Consider the following 16,977-nt stretch of genomic DNA (forward strand, 5'->3'; position numbering starts at 1 on the left):
CCCGGGTCTGGTACTGGCGCCTGGCTCCGGGCAGTCGGGTCCAAGTCCTCGGAGCCTCCAGGAGAGCCACGCGGTGGTCCACTCTCCATTGCCGTATCCCGGAGGCCATGGGTCCTAGAAGTGTGCGTTTGACGAGGGTCTGTACAGGTCCTAGTGTTAGGTCTGTGCTTATCACATCTCACCCCTCCCAGCTATGCTGCCCCATACCTCACTGTCTGGCTTCAGCACCCAAAGGTCCGTATTCAGGACAGACACCAACTTGTCCCTCTGCTCTGTGCATTTCCTCTGCCTTTTGAGAGCGAATTACAGAGTCTCTCGGGCTCTGAGCTGTGGTCTTGGCTTTCCTTTGCCCCTTCGCACCTTTCTTCTATTCCAAGCACTTCTTGCCTAGTCCCCAACTCAACCTCTACTAAGAGCGGAGACCTCCCAGTCTCCATTCTTAGTAAGTCTCCACACCTTCCGGCACAAACCTGGGTCGTAGCTTGTGAAAATCAACTCTCTTCCCTTAACAAGTCTTACCAACCCCAGAGATAGAGTAAGGCAGCGACCTTAACTTGGGGGCCTTTCTGCCTTCCTGGATTCTGAAACTACACAAAATAAAGTGCCTCTCTCTGGTGTTCTGGGGGACAGGGGATGGCCCGAGCTTTCACCAGAACTCCCAAGGGATCCAGAGGGGTAAGGTGGACTGGTGCAGGATCTGCCGCAGTAGCTTGTGCTCCAGAAATACTGGCAGATTTGTCCAATAGGAGATTCCCTACTTTACTGACCCTGGGGCTAAAAATTAACACCCTGTCTGCCCTGCCCTTGCCCTGAGCACCTGGACCTGCCACTGCCACAGGGTTCCCTTCTAGAAGCCAGCCAGAGTCCTCTGAGAAATCCTGGCCAGGCTGGGTTCCAGGGAGCCCTGCCCGCCTGAGAGCTAAACCTGGGCCCCGCCTGGGGTCCCGGGGCCGCAGAGGCCTGGAGGCCTTGCTACTAGGCAGAAGAGCAGGGGCAGGTGAGAGGCAGGCAAGGTGGATTCCAGAAAAGGAGAAACTAGGTGGCTGGAAGCTAGGATGCCCTAGAAGACAGCTCTCTTCTAGGAAGCTGTGCTTACCGGCTGGGAGTCTGGATTTGTCTCATTATTAAGGGGAAAGTCATTTCTTTAAGAGGAGATTGATAGTAACTGATGCCCCCTGGAGGGGGGTGTGTGTGTGTGTGTGTGTGTGTGTGTGTGTGTGTGTAACTTTCACGCTGCTATAGAAGGTGGCTACCCACCACCCCATAACTACCCACCTTGCCCCCAGGGCCTGGGCTGCTAGGGAAAGGGGGACTACTGGGGCATGACTGGCCCTGTAAGTCAAGCCAAACAGAATCCCCAAATTGTCCAGAATCTCCCCCTTCTGTCATCACCCCAAAGCAAACCTTCCCCCCCCCCATGCTACTTTTCTTAGACAAACTCTTCCTTTCATAAAAAAGCCTTTAGGACTCCTGGAAACGACTCCCCTCCCCCAGCACCCCCACCGTCCTTCATTCTCCCATTCTGTTTTAGGTGCTGAGGAACATTTATTCAAATCCCAGATCCACCCAGCCCAGCCCAGAGGCCAGATCTGGAGAAGAATCAGGTCCTTTCCTGCGTCTGCGCTTCCGTGGGATTTTCAGGCTAGTACTACGGAGAAATGTTAGGCTGCAGGAGCAGTAGGAGAGTCTTCCAAATGCTTCGCGGCCCCTTTAAAAAGCTGAACAGGATTTTTTTTTTTTTTTTTTTTGAGCCCTATGACTATATTAGGTGACACAAAACTGTTCATCGCTCCTGTCATCGGGGCCCCTGGCCCAATGGCAGGCTGAGTCCCCCTCCTCTAGCCTGGTCCCGCCTCTGCTGCCCCTTGTGCTCCGCAGTACCTGCCGCCTGGCCACAACCCGAGCTGGAAGGCGGGTGCGCGGGCAGGCGACGGGCACCATGCAGCGAGGCTGCCAAAGGCCGTGGGCAGCGCTGCTCTCTGCCGCCCACCTGGCGCTGTGAGACGCGCGCTGCCACCATGTTCCCCAGCCCCGCGCTCACGCCCACGCCGTTCTCGGTCAAAGACATCCTGAACCTGGAGCAGCAGCAGCGCAGCCTGGCTGCCGGGGAGCTCTCCGCGCGCCTGGAGGCCACGCTGGCGCCCGCCTCCTGCATGCTGGCCGCCTTCAAGCCCGAGGCCTACGCGGGGCCGGAGGCCGCAGCGCCCGCCCTCCCAGAGCTGCGCGGCGAGCTGGGCCCCGCGCCCTCGCCCGCCAAGTGTGCTCCTGCCTTTCCAGGAGCCCCCGCTTTCTATCCGCGTGCCTATGGCGACCCTGACCCCACCAAGGACCCTCGAGCTGATAAGAAAGGTGAGGAGGAAACACCAGCCCCTTCTCCCTCCTGGGGCCGCTTTGTGTCCCCAACCGCCGCTGAGAAATTCTAGCCTGGGTGGAGGAGACGTGAGTGCCTGGGCAGAGGGCCGAACTCAGGGGGCTCCGAGTGTGAGAAGCGAGGTAGTCGCCAGTGCCCCTGAGCCCCGCGTCCAATGGAGGTTTAGAGGAAATGCTGGATTGAGACGATCAGAAACAAGAAACAAAAGAAATATAATATTTTTTTTTTTTTTTTGGCCTAACAAAGCGCAGGAGGCAGCAGCCTTGCTCAATGAAGTTAGCGATCAGTTTGTAGTAGAACAGAGAACGAGATATTCTCTATATCAAGGTTTCGGGGTTTTTAAAAATCTCTTTTGGATTTAAGGGTCTTTTTCAGGATCTGCCGAAAACAGCTAAACAGGAGTAAAAATGCTGCACACCAGATAGGCTTTTGTTCATAATTGGAGAAGAGTCCAGGACCTTCTATATCCTACCCCTAACCCGGTTTCTGGGGCTTTTTCTCCTTTGTGCCAGGGCAGCGGAATCTTTGGGTACAAAGGCCTTGATTTAAAAATGAGATACTGCGGTTTCTCAGGAATCTGATTCGCAGCTTTATCCCCCCCCCCCCCCCCCCCCCCCCCCGCACCGTTTCCCGACGCTACCAGGGTCGAGGGGTTCTCTTCTGGAAGAAGTTAGAAAATGCTGCGGGACTCAAGGCGCGAGGCAATGGAGAGTACCTTGGAAGGTGGCGGGATCGCCTCACAATCCAGCCCCGGGTCGGGAGAGGGGAAAGGCCAGCGGTGCCACGGAAAGGGACACGTTGGGAAGAACTTGTCCCAACACAGGGTCCGCGCTAATCCGAGGTGCCAGGGTGCGCTGGGCGAAGGGCCGTGGTGAACGCAGAAGGGATCTTTCTAGCCTAGAAATGCTCGTCTAGGAGCAGAGGGAAGGCCCGGGGCAGCTGTTGGCGGGTCAATTCAATTGACTGCTACCAATTGGAAACCCACTCGAGTAGGCGGGCAGGGCAGGATCCGAGGCAGCCACCCACCCGCGGCTTCATGGGCGCTGGACAAACCTCGTGGCTGCACCGGAGTCTTCGAACACCTCTTCTCCTTCTGTGTCTTTGCGGTTCCGTAATTTTGAGACAGTGTGACTGATCCTGGAGTGAGGCCTCGGTCTCCCTTCATTTAAATTCTCAAACCACTCTAGCTCTAATCTAATTCTCCCAGGCATCATCCAGTTTTATTTTCTTTGCAGCCTGAAATCTTAAGTCACTGTCCATCTCCCTCACCAGAACGTGAACTCCCCGAGGGCAGGACCTCTCTTGTGTTATGTTCTCCAGTGCCTAGAGCCATGCTTGGAATATAGTAAACATTCAACAAATGCTGACTGTAAGTCGGAAACCGAGCTGTTCGTGGCGCCCAGTGCACTGGGCAGAGCGAGCCGCAGCCCAGCTGGGCTCTCCACGCAGCGCCGGGTGGCACCCACTAGGGCTAGTTACCCGGCAGGCACTCCGCGGATCTGGCCGCTCTGACTTGACCGAGCGTCCCTCTACCCCTCTGTTTCCCCGCAGAGCTGTGCTCACTGCAGAAGGCGGTGGAGCTGGAGAAGCCGGAGGCCGACGGCGCGGAGCGACCCCGGGCGCGACGGCGAAGGAAGCCGCGCGTGCTCTTCTCGCAGGCTCAGGTCTACGAGCTGGAGCGGCGCTTCAAGCAGCAGCGGTACCTGTCGGCGCCCGAGCGCGACCAGCTGGCCAGCGTGCTGAAGCTCACGTCCACGCAGGTCAAGATCTGGTTCCAGAACCGACGCTACAAGTGCAAGCGGCAGCGGCAGGACCAGACTCTGGAGCTGGTGGGGCTGCCCCCGCCGCCGCCGCCGCCGGCCCGCAGGATCGCCGTGCCAGTGCTTGTGCGCGACGGCAAGCCCTGCCTCGGGGACTCGGCGTCCTATGCGCCCGCGTACGGTGTAGGCCTCAACGCCTACGGCTATAACGCCTACCCCGCCTACCCGGGCTACGGGAGCGCGGCCTGCAACCCTGGCTACAGCTGCGCCGCTGCTTACCCAGCCGCTCCGCCCCCGGCGCAGTCGGCTACCGCCGCCACCAACAACAACTTCGTGAACTTTGGCGTCGGGGACTTGAACGCGGTGCAGAGCCCCGGGATTCCACAGGGCAACTCGGGAGTGTCCACGTTGCACGGTATTCGAGCCTGGTAGGGAAGGGCCCAATCTGGGGCGCCCCCATCCATCCCAGCTCTAGAGAGGGACACTGAGTCTCTGGGGAGGGAGGACCCCTGACGTGTCTCTACGTCCCTTGGATTTCACATTCACTCCCGCAGGGGCCTCGGAGCTTTCTCCGTTCCAGGCGCCTTTGTCCCCAAGCGCGGGAGAGTTTGTGGCCGCGTTTACAGATCTTGCCGGCGATTGATCCCGCAGCCTGGTGCCTTAGCCGTGGCCCCCGAGTGCCCTCCAAACGCCCACGGGCACCCCCAACCGGCTGAACATGGGCCAGTTGGGACTGGGAGCCCGGGTGCACCCTTCTTCGAGCCTGGGCCCGGCGCCCGGGCCCTTGCTGCCTTGCCGCCGCCCACCCACCCGTATTTATGTTTTTACCTGTTGCTGTAAGAAATGGGAATCTCCTCATTAAAGAGAGTGCACTGATCCCGCATGTGTCGTCTTTCAGCTTGCGGCGCTTCAGAAGCTGCATTTTAGAAAGCAGAGCCCGACTGCCTGGCTGGTCTTGCGTCGCAGGTACCGGCATTCACTGAACAAATTCGATGATAATAAACTCGTCCTGGGTCCTTTGTTAGATACTTCCTGGCATTATCTCACATAACCTTCAGTAACTCCCCCAAAAGAGGTCCTGTTTTAAAGTTTAGCAGACTGAGGCCTGGAGAGGTTTGATGATCTGTCTCTGAGCAAACAGCCAGTAGTGTAGAATAGAGATCTCACTTCACAGACAGAGGGCACTTGCCTAGAGCTCCCCAATCTTACTTCCTTGAACCCTGCCACATGTCAGGCACAGCTGAAGTGCTGGGCATTACATGGAGAGCAAAGGGACCTCAGTCTGCCGCAATTGGAGCATACCATAATTCATCCTGCTTAAAAGAACATCTTACTCCATTTTACAGATGGAAAAACCTAGAACCAAAGCTCTTGTCAAGCTTCCCTGAAATCCCCAGCCCAGCTGGGAAGAGGGCCTGGGGTCCTGTGGCCCCAGCCTCACCAGTCGGTGGGCTCCACAGAGAGGTGTCTTGCCAACTGCCCCTCCAGCTGTGGCTTGGCCACAAGAATTCACATAGTGAGGGAAACCTGATGGCTGTCCTCTCCTCTCCGCATTTAACAAATTTTGCCATAGTCTTAAACAAGTGCTACTGTTCAGGTTTTATAGACGAGAAAAAGGCTCAAGGAAATTAAGCTAAAAACCTGCTTGCTGTAAGGCTTGCTCACTGCATAACCCAGTCTGTAAAGTGAGGATAACGAGAATACCTTGCTCTGAGCCCAGGTCCCACCAGGACACAGGGGCTCGGACCTGACCTCCCACTCCTCTATCCCCAGCCTCCGGGCTCAGAGGAACTAACAGCGCTACTTTAAAAGGGATGAAAGCAGGAGGGAGGGAGTTTGGAGCTTTGCGTTCCTATGAAATATGGGTTTTTCTGAGATTTTCCCCAGGAAGGGCTGGGCTGGTCCCTTGGGCCTTAACCTATTTGGCCTAGAGCTGGTTGCAGCCAAAACAGTGTTTGTGGTGTTCAGAGACCAAACTCGACAAGTACCCTGATGAACAGGAACAGTCGCCAAGCCAGGCCTGGTACCACCAGGAGCCCTCCTGCCGCCGGGGCCCATGCAGCTCTGCCAGTGCCTGTCTTGTGATCGGTAAGTGCTGCTCCCAGGCTCACCATACCCGCTGGTGGAAGAGGGGAAGATGCCAGGAAGTTCCACCGCTTGCTTGCCGCCGCCCAGCAAGGTGCTGAGCTGGATGCCAGGCAATCAACCATCACAGAGTTAATGCACTCGGCTGAATGAAGGAGGGGGAAGGGCTGAGCTCAGGGCTTGACGCTGGGCCCCAGATTTATTCCCTCTGCTGTAAATTCCAACCCCGGCTGGCTGGTGAGCACCCCAGGAAGGATGTGTTCAGTTCAGTCCCAGCATTGCATGTTCTGGGCTTATGACCCTGCTAGGACCCTTTACCTCCAGCGCCCTCAGCGCTCCCTATCCATCTTGTTGATGTACACCTTGGTCCCATGTCACAGAGGGCCACACTGAAGCTCCACCAGGCCATCAGACCACCTCTGACACCAGAAGGCACTCTCTTACCATGCATCCCCGGCCTGCAGGCGGCCTAACTCACACACCCACAGAAATCCTTCTATCTGGAGTTCACCCACGTTACCGACGTTAATCAGAATAGTCTATTAGCCCACAACCTCCTGGGGTCCTGCACATCTGTTTGCCTTTTCCATCTTATACACATCGACATTAACTTTAGAGAAAATATTTCTTTCACTTAACATAATACCATGAGGATTTCTCTTTTTTTAAATTAATTAATTGTTTATTTATTTTAAGTAAACTCTCTCCCAGCAAGGGGCTTGAACTCACAGACTGAAATCAAGATTCACATGCTCTACTGACTGAGCCAGCCTGGCAAAGGCCCCCCTCCCCGCACCAGGATTTTTCTGTGATGACTCTCTATGTCGTGTCCCTTCAGGGACCAGCTGAGCGACCCCCAAAGTCTCTCACAAACAGATAACAATGGCTGGCTGGCCTGGGACTCACCAACTGCCAGGCTCCAGGCTAAACGCTTTACAGCAGTTCTCTAATCTATCGTCATTTGCAAACCAGGAAACTGAGGACCGGAGGTTATGGTAAAGGCCAAGGTCGTACATTCCCCTAGCGTGAAGCTGGGAACCCCATCAGGCCCCATCAACCCCAAGGGCAGAGGGGGTGGCCTGTTGAAGAAATGAGAGCCTGCCACATTGCGTTGGTTTCTCTCCCAAAGTGGCAGCGGGACCCTGCTTCTGGCAATGGAACGGAGCGTACTCCATTCTCTCACCAGCAGGGTGAGGATGTCAGCCTTCATATTCAGGCTCATTTGGGGGCAAACTAGTGCGCCGAGCTTTGGGAAGCCGCAAGGCACGGACTGCTCTCTCCTGGCGGAGGGTGTCTGATTCGGGGGCCCGGGCACCGCAGCGTCAGAAGTATCCTAAACGAACAACGCCCGCGTTTACACAGCGATCCCTCCCCACGTTAAATCGGTAGTGTTTGTTTTTCAATTATTACGTAAACGCAGTGAGATAATTCAAACTGGACAGAAAAGTAAGAAATAGATGGCAAGTGCGGGCCGCCTCGGAGGTATCAAAGCGCGCAGAGATTGGAGTGGCGTAGGCTGGCCCCACATTCCCGGAACGCCAGGGGGAGCACATAGGGTACTAGTTATATTTAATTTTTTAAAAATCAAAACAAGGACGCCGCGGTTAGAAAACAATGAGAGATACACCATGATATTAAATAGAAAAAGAAGCTGGCTTCCCGGGCTGGAGTGGAGAGGTGCCTGCAGCGCCGCGCCACCCTGCGCAGGCTGCGGAGGAGAGACCTGGCTGGGCGTCCCCCAACCAGTCCCCTGTCCCGAGAAAGAGAAGGCAGGACACCTCGTCAGGCCCCGCTCTGGCCCGGAAGTCCTCTAGCCTCCTTGCGTTATTCCCAGCCATTAGATAAAGCTTTTGCCAAATCAGAATAGCTCCCATCTTATTTTGTATAGTTATCCCTTAAATCAAAGCCATGTTTTGTATCTCAGTACCTGTGTTTATCCCTTTTTAAGATATTTATTTATTTATTTACCAGAGAGAGAGAGAGAGCGAGAGAGCTCCAGAGTACAGGCAGGGGGAGCAGCAGGCAGAGAGAGAAGCAGGCTCCCTGTTGAGCAGCCAGCCCAATGCGGACTTTAATCCCAGAACTGCCCCCCACCCCCATCATGACCTAACGGAAGGCAGTCACTAACCCACTGAGCCACCCATGCATCCCTCAATACCTGTGTTTAAAAGAACACGCAGATCCACGAACTTGACAACAACTAGGAACCCAGCCTTGCTCCTTGGAAAGCATGCCCTTCCAGAGCCGAGCCCCTCCACTCCTCTGAGACTGGGGCCCACGCCCCTGTGTGGGAAGTGCAGTCCCCAGGTCTTGCCTACTTGCTCCTTATACTTGGTTAAAAACCTAGGGAGGCTCTGAAGCCTGAGTGCCCAGCACCATCCCAGCCCCAGTTGGAAGAGAAGGCACCAAAAAGTGTCTGTCAATTGATTAAAGAGTACAGTAGTAACACTAGCTAACGATTCTTTGAAGGCTTTTATGTGCCAGGCATAATGATGCCAGCCTATGAGATAGGCACAACTATTTTTTACTTTGGGCAGAAGAGGAAACAGATACAGAGAGATGTGAGCGACCCAAGATCTCACAGTGGGGGAGGTATAGCAGCTGGGATTTCAGGGAAGCACTCTGTCCCCCTCACCCCACTCTGCTGCATCTCAGGAGAACTTACTACAGAACAGGGTGGAAAACGAGCACCCGTCACAGGATGGTCACCCAGAGCCACAGGCTCTCTGCCCTGCTCTAACCCACAGCTGCACAGGATAACAACACAGATCACTGCCTAACATCTGATCCGGTTTGCTTTGTGCCAGGCCTAGGGCTAAGTGCTAAACCTGCAAATCTCATTCCGTTGTTTCCCAAGGAGGGAATTGAAACCCAAAGAAGTTAAGGACGGTGCCTATCTGAGGCCGCTCTGGCAGTGTGGACCGGGGGAGCCCGTGCTTGAATCAGATGAGGCCCACAGAGCCCTGGCCTTGAACCATTCTCAGCAGTTCTCCTGCTTGTCGGAAGACACACACTGCTGGAGGCTGGGACAAACCTAGCTCCCTGCCTGCCCTGTCTCCCTTGAATTGGACTCCCAGGGACTCAGGACTAGAAAACTGCATTTAAAACCAGGTGATTCTCATCATCTGGCAAGTTGCAGAACCGCAACTCACAGAGGCCCCAGAACTTTCAGGCTCTGCTCTTGAGGGCCTGGGAGAAACTGGAGTCAGATTTCCTCTCTCTAGGCCCTGCTCTTCCATCTCAGGATCTCTGTGTATTTGCTGTACAGCACAAGCCAGGCAGTCCTGGGGACGCTGGGAGCAGGGAAGAGGGCAGAAAGAGGTGAAACCGAGAGGATAGTTAGGAGAGGTACTCTGGGACACACCTGTGTTGGTGCAGACAATAGAGCCATCCCTGTGGGTTATACACCCCAGTGCCTGCCAGTATGGCAATAGGAGGGAAGAGAAATTTGGGGGGACTATTCAGAAACAGCCCATCTGTTCTGTCCGGCCTCTAAGCTCCACATTGAGGTCCCACAGGAGGGGGAGTCAGGGGAAACCAGCCTCAATAGGGGTTTAAAGTGTGCCAGGCTTTCCGCCAGCCCTTTGTCTGTGTGAGGCCATCAAAGCCCCATAATTAATTGATCCTCATGGGCTCCATTTTACAGGTGAGGAAAGTGAGGCTTTAAAAGGTTTTGTGAGGGGCTGCCTGGGTGGCTCAGTGGGTTAACCTCTGCCTTCAGCTCAGGTCATGATCTCAGGGTCTTGGGATTGAGTCCCGCATCGGGCTCTCTGCTAGGCAGGGAGCCTGCTTCCTCCTCTCTCTCTCTCTCTCTACTTGTGATCTCTCTCTGTCAAATAAATAAAATATAAAAAAAAAGGTTTTGTGAGTTGTCCTGTCCCAATAGCTAGGAATAGTTGCCCTAATAGCTTAGAACTCATGTTCTTAGAACTCTAGGCCTGGTACAAAGCAAACCGGAACAGCCAAACCCTGTTCTTTCCAGTACACCCTCAACCACCGCCCCCCACCCAAACTCCAGCTTACAGACATCTCAAACGCTGCATTGACTTCCATTAACTCCACCGTACCCCAAAACTTTCTTCTGTCCTCAACTTTTTAGGGAAGGTCTTTTAAAAGCTGCTATATAGAAAGGAGTTCTCATTTTCAATGAATGCAACAATTATTCATTATTTTTTTCCTGTGGCCCTTTATAAATCCTTGTGCAGTTGCAACAATAGGAAACATATCTTGCTGATGACCTTGGTTTAGCTCTCTCCTGACAAATGAAAAAGAAGACTTTCCCCTTTTCTCCGACTCTAGGCAAATATCATGCTCAGTTATCCCTGTACTTCTCCTCACTGGTAGTTACTTGACTTATTTCCATGATCCAAATTTCCTAGCTACCCAGCTAAGCATCTCAAGAGCCACTTGGAAAGATTTGAAGTTTAAAACATGTAAATAAAGAAATGACAATTTAGGGACACCTGGGTGGCTCAGTCGGTTAAGTGACTGCCTTCGGCTCAGTTCATGATCCCGGGTCCTGGGATGGGGCCCCGCATTGGGCTCCTTGCTTAGTAGGGAGCCTGCTTCTCCCTCTGCCTGCTGCTCCCTTCTCTTGTGCTCACTCTCCCTCTCTATCTCTCTGACAAATAAATTTTTAAAAGTCTTAAAAAAAAAGAAATGATGGTTTTTTTTTTTTTTTAAGATTTTATTTATTTATTTGTCAGAGAGAGAGAGAGAGGGAGAGAGAGCAAGCACAGGCAGACAGAATGGCAGGCAGAGGCAGAGGGAGAAGCAGGCTCCCTGATGAGCAAGGAGCCCGATGTGGGACTCGATCCCAGGACGCTGGGATCATGACCTGAGCCGAAGGCAGCTGCTTAACCAACTGAGCCACCCAGACGTCCCGAAATGATGGTTTTAAAGATCCCGAAGTATTATATGGATTCAGTGTAATCCTAATCAAAATGCTCGTAGTGCAAATGTGTTCGGTGTTGCTTGACAAGCTGATTAGAAAACTCAAATGGAACCGTAAAAAAAAAGCCAAAATAGTCTTCCGTAAGGAAAACAAGGTAGGGAGGATCTTTCCCTATAACAGGGCTTTTAAAAGAATAGACTTTTCTATAAAACAGTGCTTCATGAGACAAAGAACAAATGAAATTAGACCCCTTCCTCACATCATTCACAAATACTAAATCAGAGTTAATGTGAAAAACAAACCTGTATAACAGTTAGAAGACAATGTAGGAAAATATTTTATGAACTTATGGCAGGAAAATGTTACTTATATACCAAAAAGCATAAAATTAAAGAAAAAGATTGTCTACATTAGATATTTACAAGCATGTAGCCAACAAAACATGAGTATGCAGAATATATAATGAAATCCTAAAATTCTTCCTCAACACTGTACTCTAGGCCTCTCTGGCTTCCCTGCTGTTTGTCACACAAACCTGGCACATACTTCTGCCCCAGACCCTTACATTGGCTCTTTTCTTTGCTTGGAATGACATTCTCCCAGATATTTTCCTGGTTAATGCCTCATGTGTTTGTCTGTTTTTAAGATTTTATTTATTTATTTGTCAGAGAGAGAGTGAGAGAGCACACCAGCTGGGGGAGTGGCAGGCGGAGAGAGAAACAGACTGAGCAAGGAGCCCAATACGGTACTTGATCCCAGGGCCCTGACCTGAGCCAAAGCAGAGGCTTAACCCACAGAGCCACGCAGGTGTCCCACCTCATCTGTTTTAAGTCTTTACTCAAATGTCCTTATCATGAGGCTGACCCAGACTACTCTATTTAAAATTACACCCCCATACACATACTCCTGGCAGTCCCTACCTTTTTTTCCCTTTAACTCTTGTCACCTTTTAATGTACCGTTTTGTTCAGTGATGTATCCCAAGCATATAGAAGAGAGCCTGGCACTCGTAGATGCTTAATAAAATGTGATAGATGAATGAATGAAGACAAATTATCCAAAAGGGAAGGCTGGGTAAAAGAAATGGACAAGAATTTCATGGAGAAGTTTGTACAAATGTCCTCAAAATATATAAATACAACTGATCTGTTCATTAATAAGAAAAACAAAAAGTCATGATGAGGTTCTATATAATTCATTCACTAGACTGGCAAAAATTAGCCATGAGTACCAGAAATTGGGAGAGTAAGAACCAATGGGAATTATTCCTTTGGAAGAGGTGTGACCAAGTAGAAAACCTTTAGAAGACAGTTTGGCACAATTTAATAAAGTTGAATATGATCCCGTCCTAAATCTAGTAATTCTATTTCTAGTCACATATCAAGGGATATTCTCACATATGTGCACCTGGAGACATATGTAATTATGTAATTAAGTTCAAAATAGCCTTGTGTGTAACAGTATAGATTATAAACAACCCAAATGCTTATCAACAGTTGGAAGGATAAATAAAATGTAGGAAATTGACACAGTAGAAACAGTGAAAATGAAAGTAGCACACTTGCCAAAATGGATCAATCTCAAAGATGAATCAAAGCTCAAAGGTGAGCAAAAGAAGCAAGTCACTGAAGAATATAGACAATGATACTCCATTTGCATCATGGTGAAAAGAAGCAAAACAAATGATGTATTAGTTAAGATGTATACCTAGCCGTCAAAACTATAAAGAAAAGCAGGTGTGGGGCACCTGCGAAGCTCAGTAGGTTGGGCCTTTGATTCTTGGTTCTGGTTCAAGTTGTGATCTCATGAGTTGGGGGATAGAGCCCACCCCAGCAGGGTCCGCCCTCAATAGGACCTCTGCTTAAAATTCTCTCCATCTGCCCCTCCCCCTCACTTGCACGCATATGTGCAAGCTATCTCTCTCTCTCAAATAAATAAATAAATATTTTAAAAAAAAGATTTTATTTATGTACTTGACAGAAAGAGAGAGAGACGGGGGAGAGAGGGAACACAAACAGGAGAGTGTGAGAGGGAGAAGCAGGCCTCCCATTGAGCACGGAGCCCGATGCAGGGCTCGATCCCAGGACCCCAGGATCATGATCTGAGCTGAAGGCAGACACTTAATGACCGAGTGCCCCTAAATAAATAAATCTTTAAAAAAAGAAAAGCAAGTGAATGATTTAACTCAAAATTCAGATAGTGGTTGCCTCTGGGGGGAGAGAAAGAGGAATGTAAATGGGAGAGCTTTCAGTGGGGGCGTGTGAAGTATTCTTGGTCTGGGTGGTGGGTACTCATGAGTTCATTTTATTATGCTTTAAACTATACATATATATGCTCTTTATTTTCATTTTATTATTATTTAACTTTTCAATTAATATATGACTTACAGGGGTGCCTGGGTGGCTCAGTGGGTTAAGCCGCTGCCTTCGGCTCAGGTCATGATCTCAGGGTTCTGCTTCCCTCTCTCTCACTCTCTCTGCCTGCCTCTCCAGCTACTTGTGATTTCTCTCTGTCAAATAAATAAAAAATAAAAATCTTTAAAAAAAAAAGATATGACTTACAGTGAGCCACATAAATATTAAATGGCCAATTAAATTTTGCAAATTATAATATTCCTTTGTATATGTATATATATAGAATACTATATTTGACAATTTTTTTATATTTGACAATTTTAAAGTGTACGTCCAAAATCAATCATGGTGTCCTGAATTTCAGGACTTAGCTTTAGAATTAGGGGGCTCTGCCCAAGACATATTTCCAAGTGAAAGAAAGCAAGATGAGGGAAGCCTGGGTGGCTCAGTTGGTTAAGCATTTGCCTTTGGCTCAGATCCTGATCCTAGGGTCCTGAGATCAAGTCCTGCATTGGGCTCCCTGCTCAGCAAGGAGTCTGCTTTTTTCTCTGCCTGCCAATCCCCCTGCTTGTGCTCTCTATCTCTCTGACAAACAAAATAAAATACTGAAAGAAAGAAAGAGAGAGAGAGAGGAAGAAAGAAAGAGAGAGAGAAAAAGAAAAAAAGAAAGGAAGGAAAGAAGGAAGAAAGGAAGAAAGATGTAAACTGTGCTTCCAGGAAGATCTCAAGTATGGAAAAAAATAGTATAAACTTATTATTTTATATTACATGCTATTACATATATTATTTTGTATTATCTAATGATCACTGTTTTCCAGCTGTCAAGTGTTATTTAGTCTGCTGTGCACTGAGCCCTTTAGAGTCATATGCCCATTCAGGCCTCCAGACAATTCTGTGAAATGCATCCAGATACTATTTCAGCTGCAGAGACAGAGGTGCAGTGAATCAAGATTCACTCAGCTTATAGGCTACAACCCTCCCCCTCCATTGCAACAAACCAGGGCAGGCTGTGGGGGGCAGTGGGAAGGGAAGGGAAGGCACCAATATGTGCCTGGCCAGCGGTAATCTCAAGTTTTATAACAGGAAGGCTTCCTCAGGACTTCAAATAATTCAAGCCTGGTTCGCAACAGGATTAAATGGAAAGTACAGTTCATGTATCCAGTTTTGCACTTAAAGGGAGATGATTATTTTTGGTATTGTTCACCTCAAAAGCATATGATTCAAATTTATATACAATGTAAGATACAAACTCTGATTTCTCTATATTCTAAGTCCACTACAATGAGCATCAGAACAAAATCAAAGTTTTAAAAATGTCAGTAGGGAGAGAGATGGCAGTATGTGCAAGAGGCCCTTTCACCAAGAGGCCTGGAAACTATGAGCTAGAGATCAAAGCCAGACAGAGAAACCGCAGCATTATCCTTCCCAGAAATGGCGGTGCATTGACTTATGGTCTCCATTGTTACAGCGAAGTTGCATGAGGGTAGGGGGTTTGGAATTCTCAGTGTCTGGAACAGTTCCTCGCATAACGTGGATTACATATTGAGCACTAAATGCTTTAACATTCATTCTCAGTTTCCTAAACTTGACCTTCATGCTGAGATGCCCAACCCCCCTTCCCCCCTTCCCCCCTAGAGATTTGGATTCAACCCCATTTCCAGGATGAGGCCTCAGAAACCAGGCTGATCCCAGTGTTCCGGCAACACTGCTCATGGTCTGTAGTGAAACCTGAAGAATATTGGGGGGCAGGAGTCTTACTTCTAAGGGCTTCAGCCTTAATTCTCCTAGAGTCAGGAGATGCCCAGCCCTGGGAGTGTCTAAAAGAAAGTCTTAGGGGCACCTGCACCCTAATGTTTATAGCAGCAATGTCCACAATAACCAAACTATGGAAAGAGCCCAGATGTCCATTGACAGTCCCCATCGACAGATGAATGTATGATGAGGATATGGTATATATATGCAATAGAATATTACTCAGCCATCAAGAAATGCAATCTTGCCATTTGCAATGATGTGGTTGGAACTAGAGGGTATTATGTTAAGCAAAACAAGTCTATCAGAGAAAGACAGTTATATGATCTTGCTCATATGTGGAATTTAAGAAATAAGATAGAGGATCCTAGGGGAAGAGAGGAAAAAATAAAACAAGACAGAATGAGACAGGAAGACAAATTATAAGAGGCTCTTAATCATAAGAAACAAACTGAAGGTTGCTGAAGGGGAGGGGGGATGGGTTAACTGGGTGATGGACATTAAGGAGGGCATGTGATGTAATGAGCACTGGGTATTATATAAGACTGATGAAACTGACTTCTACCTCTGAAACCAATTATAATACATTATATGTTAGTTAATTAATTTAAATTTTTTTAAAGATTTTATTTATTTATTTGATAGATAGAGGTCACAAGTAGGCAGAGAGGCAGGCAGAGAGAGAGGAAGCGAAGCAGGTTCCCTGCCAAGCAGGGATCCTGACGCGGGGCTCGATCCCAGGACCCTGGGATCATGACCTGAGCCGAAGGCAGAGGCTTTAACCCACTGAGCCACCCAGGCGCCCCGAATTTAAATTTTTGAAAACGGAAAAAAATTTAATTTAAAAAAGAGAAAAAAAGAACTTGTTGGGGGTTCGTAAGGATTAAACAGCTGATTCTGTATAAGTAAAGTTCTTGGTATAAAAGGAAGGGCTTAATAAATCTCTTCATAAAAAAGAAAAAAAAAACAAAGTCTTTAACGGAAAGAGAGAGTTATCTGTGTTTCAGAAAACTAGTTCAAACAAACAAAAATACCCCAAAACACTGTATCGGGTCCTCTTCATTAAGTACTCATTATCCAAACCACTTTCATATGTCCTCAGAAAATAAAAATAATGACAAATGAACTAACTTTAAAAAGTAGGACTCATTTGGGGCACCTGGCTGGCTCTGTAGGTGGAATGTGATTCTTAACCACAGGGTTGTGAGTTGAAACCCTATGCTGGGTGTAGAAATTACTTAAAAATAAAATCTTATTAAAAAAAAAAGTAGTCCTCATTTAAACAGCGTTTAGAGAAATTCTTGTAAATGTGTACCAGGAGAACCACAGCTGCCCAGTCAAGGTCTTTGGCATCCAAGCAGCATCCAGGTGTAGTCTGTCAGCACCGTGCAACTCTATAAGGCTATTCAATTATAAAATGAAACAATAAATTCCACAAAAGATGTAGAATTTCAATTCAAAAATGCTCAGAGACTAGAATAGACATTCTTCCAAAGAAGACATACAAATGGTCAATAAGCACATGAAAAGATGCTCAATATCATTATCATTAGGGAAATGCAAATCAAAATCACAATGATGTCACACCCACGGAAGTGGCTACTATGAAAAGAACAGAAAATAACAAGTGTTGGGGCGTCTGGGTGGCTCAGTCGGTTAAGCGTCTGCCTTGGAATCAGGTCATGATCCCAGGGTCCTGGGATCGAGCCCCACATTGAGCTCCCTCCGCAGGGGAGGTCTGTTTCTCTCTCCCTCTGCCCTT

General features: G+C 49.2%; 1 protein-coding gene across 1 annotated transcript; it reads left to right on the top strand.

Moving 5' to 3' along the window:
• Nucleotides 1-1,847: 1,847 nt before the first annotated feature.
• On the top strand, nt 1,848-4,992 carry LOC111141224 (NK2 homeobox 5). The gene is made up of 2 exons (XM_022493637.1): nt 1,848-2,349; nt 3,923-4,992. The coding sequence occupies exons 1-2, from the start codon at nt 2,019-2,021 to the stop codon at nt 4,561-4,563; spliced, it is 972 nt and encodes a 323-aa protein (XP_022349345.1). The 5' UTR covers nt 1,848-2,018; the 3' UTR covers nt 4,564-4,992.
• Nucleotides 4,993-16,977: the final 11,985 nt, after the last annotated feature.

Source organism: Enhydra lutris, unplaced genomic scaffold, assembly GCF_002288905.1.
Source record: "Enhydra lutris kenyoni isolate GAN:26980312 unplaced genomic scaffold, ASM228890v2 scaffoldscaffold5, whole genome shotgun sequence".
NCBI lineage: Eukaryota > Metazoa > Chordata > Mammalia > Carnivora > Mustelidae > Enhydra > Enhydra lutris.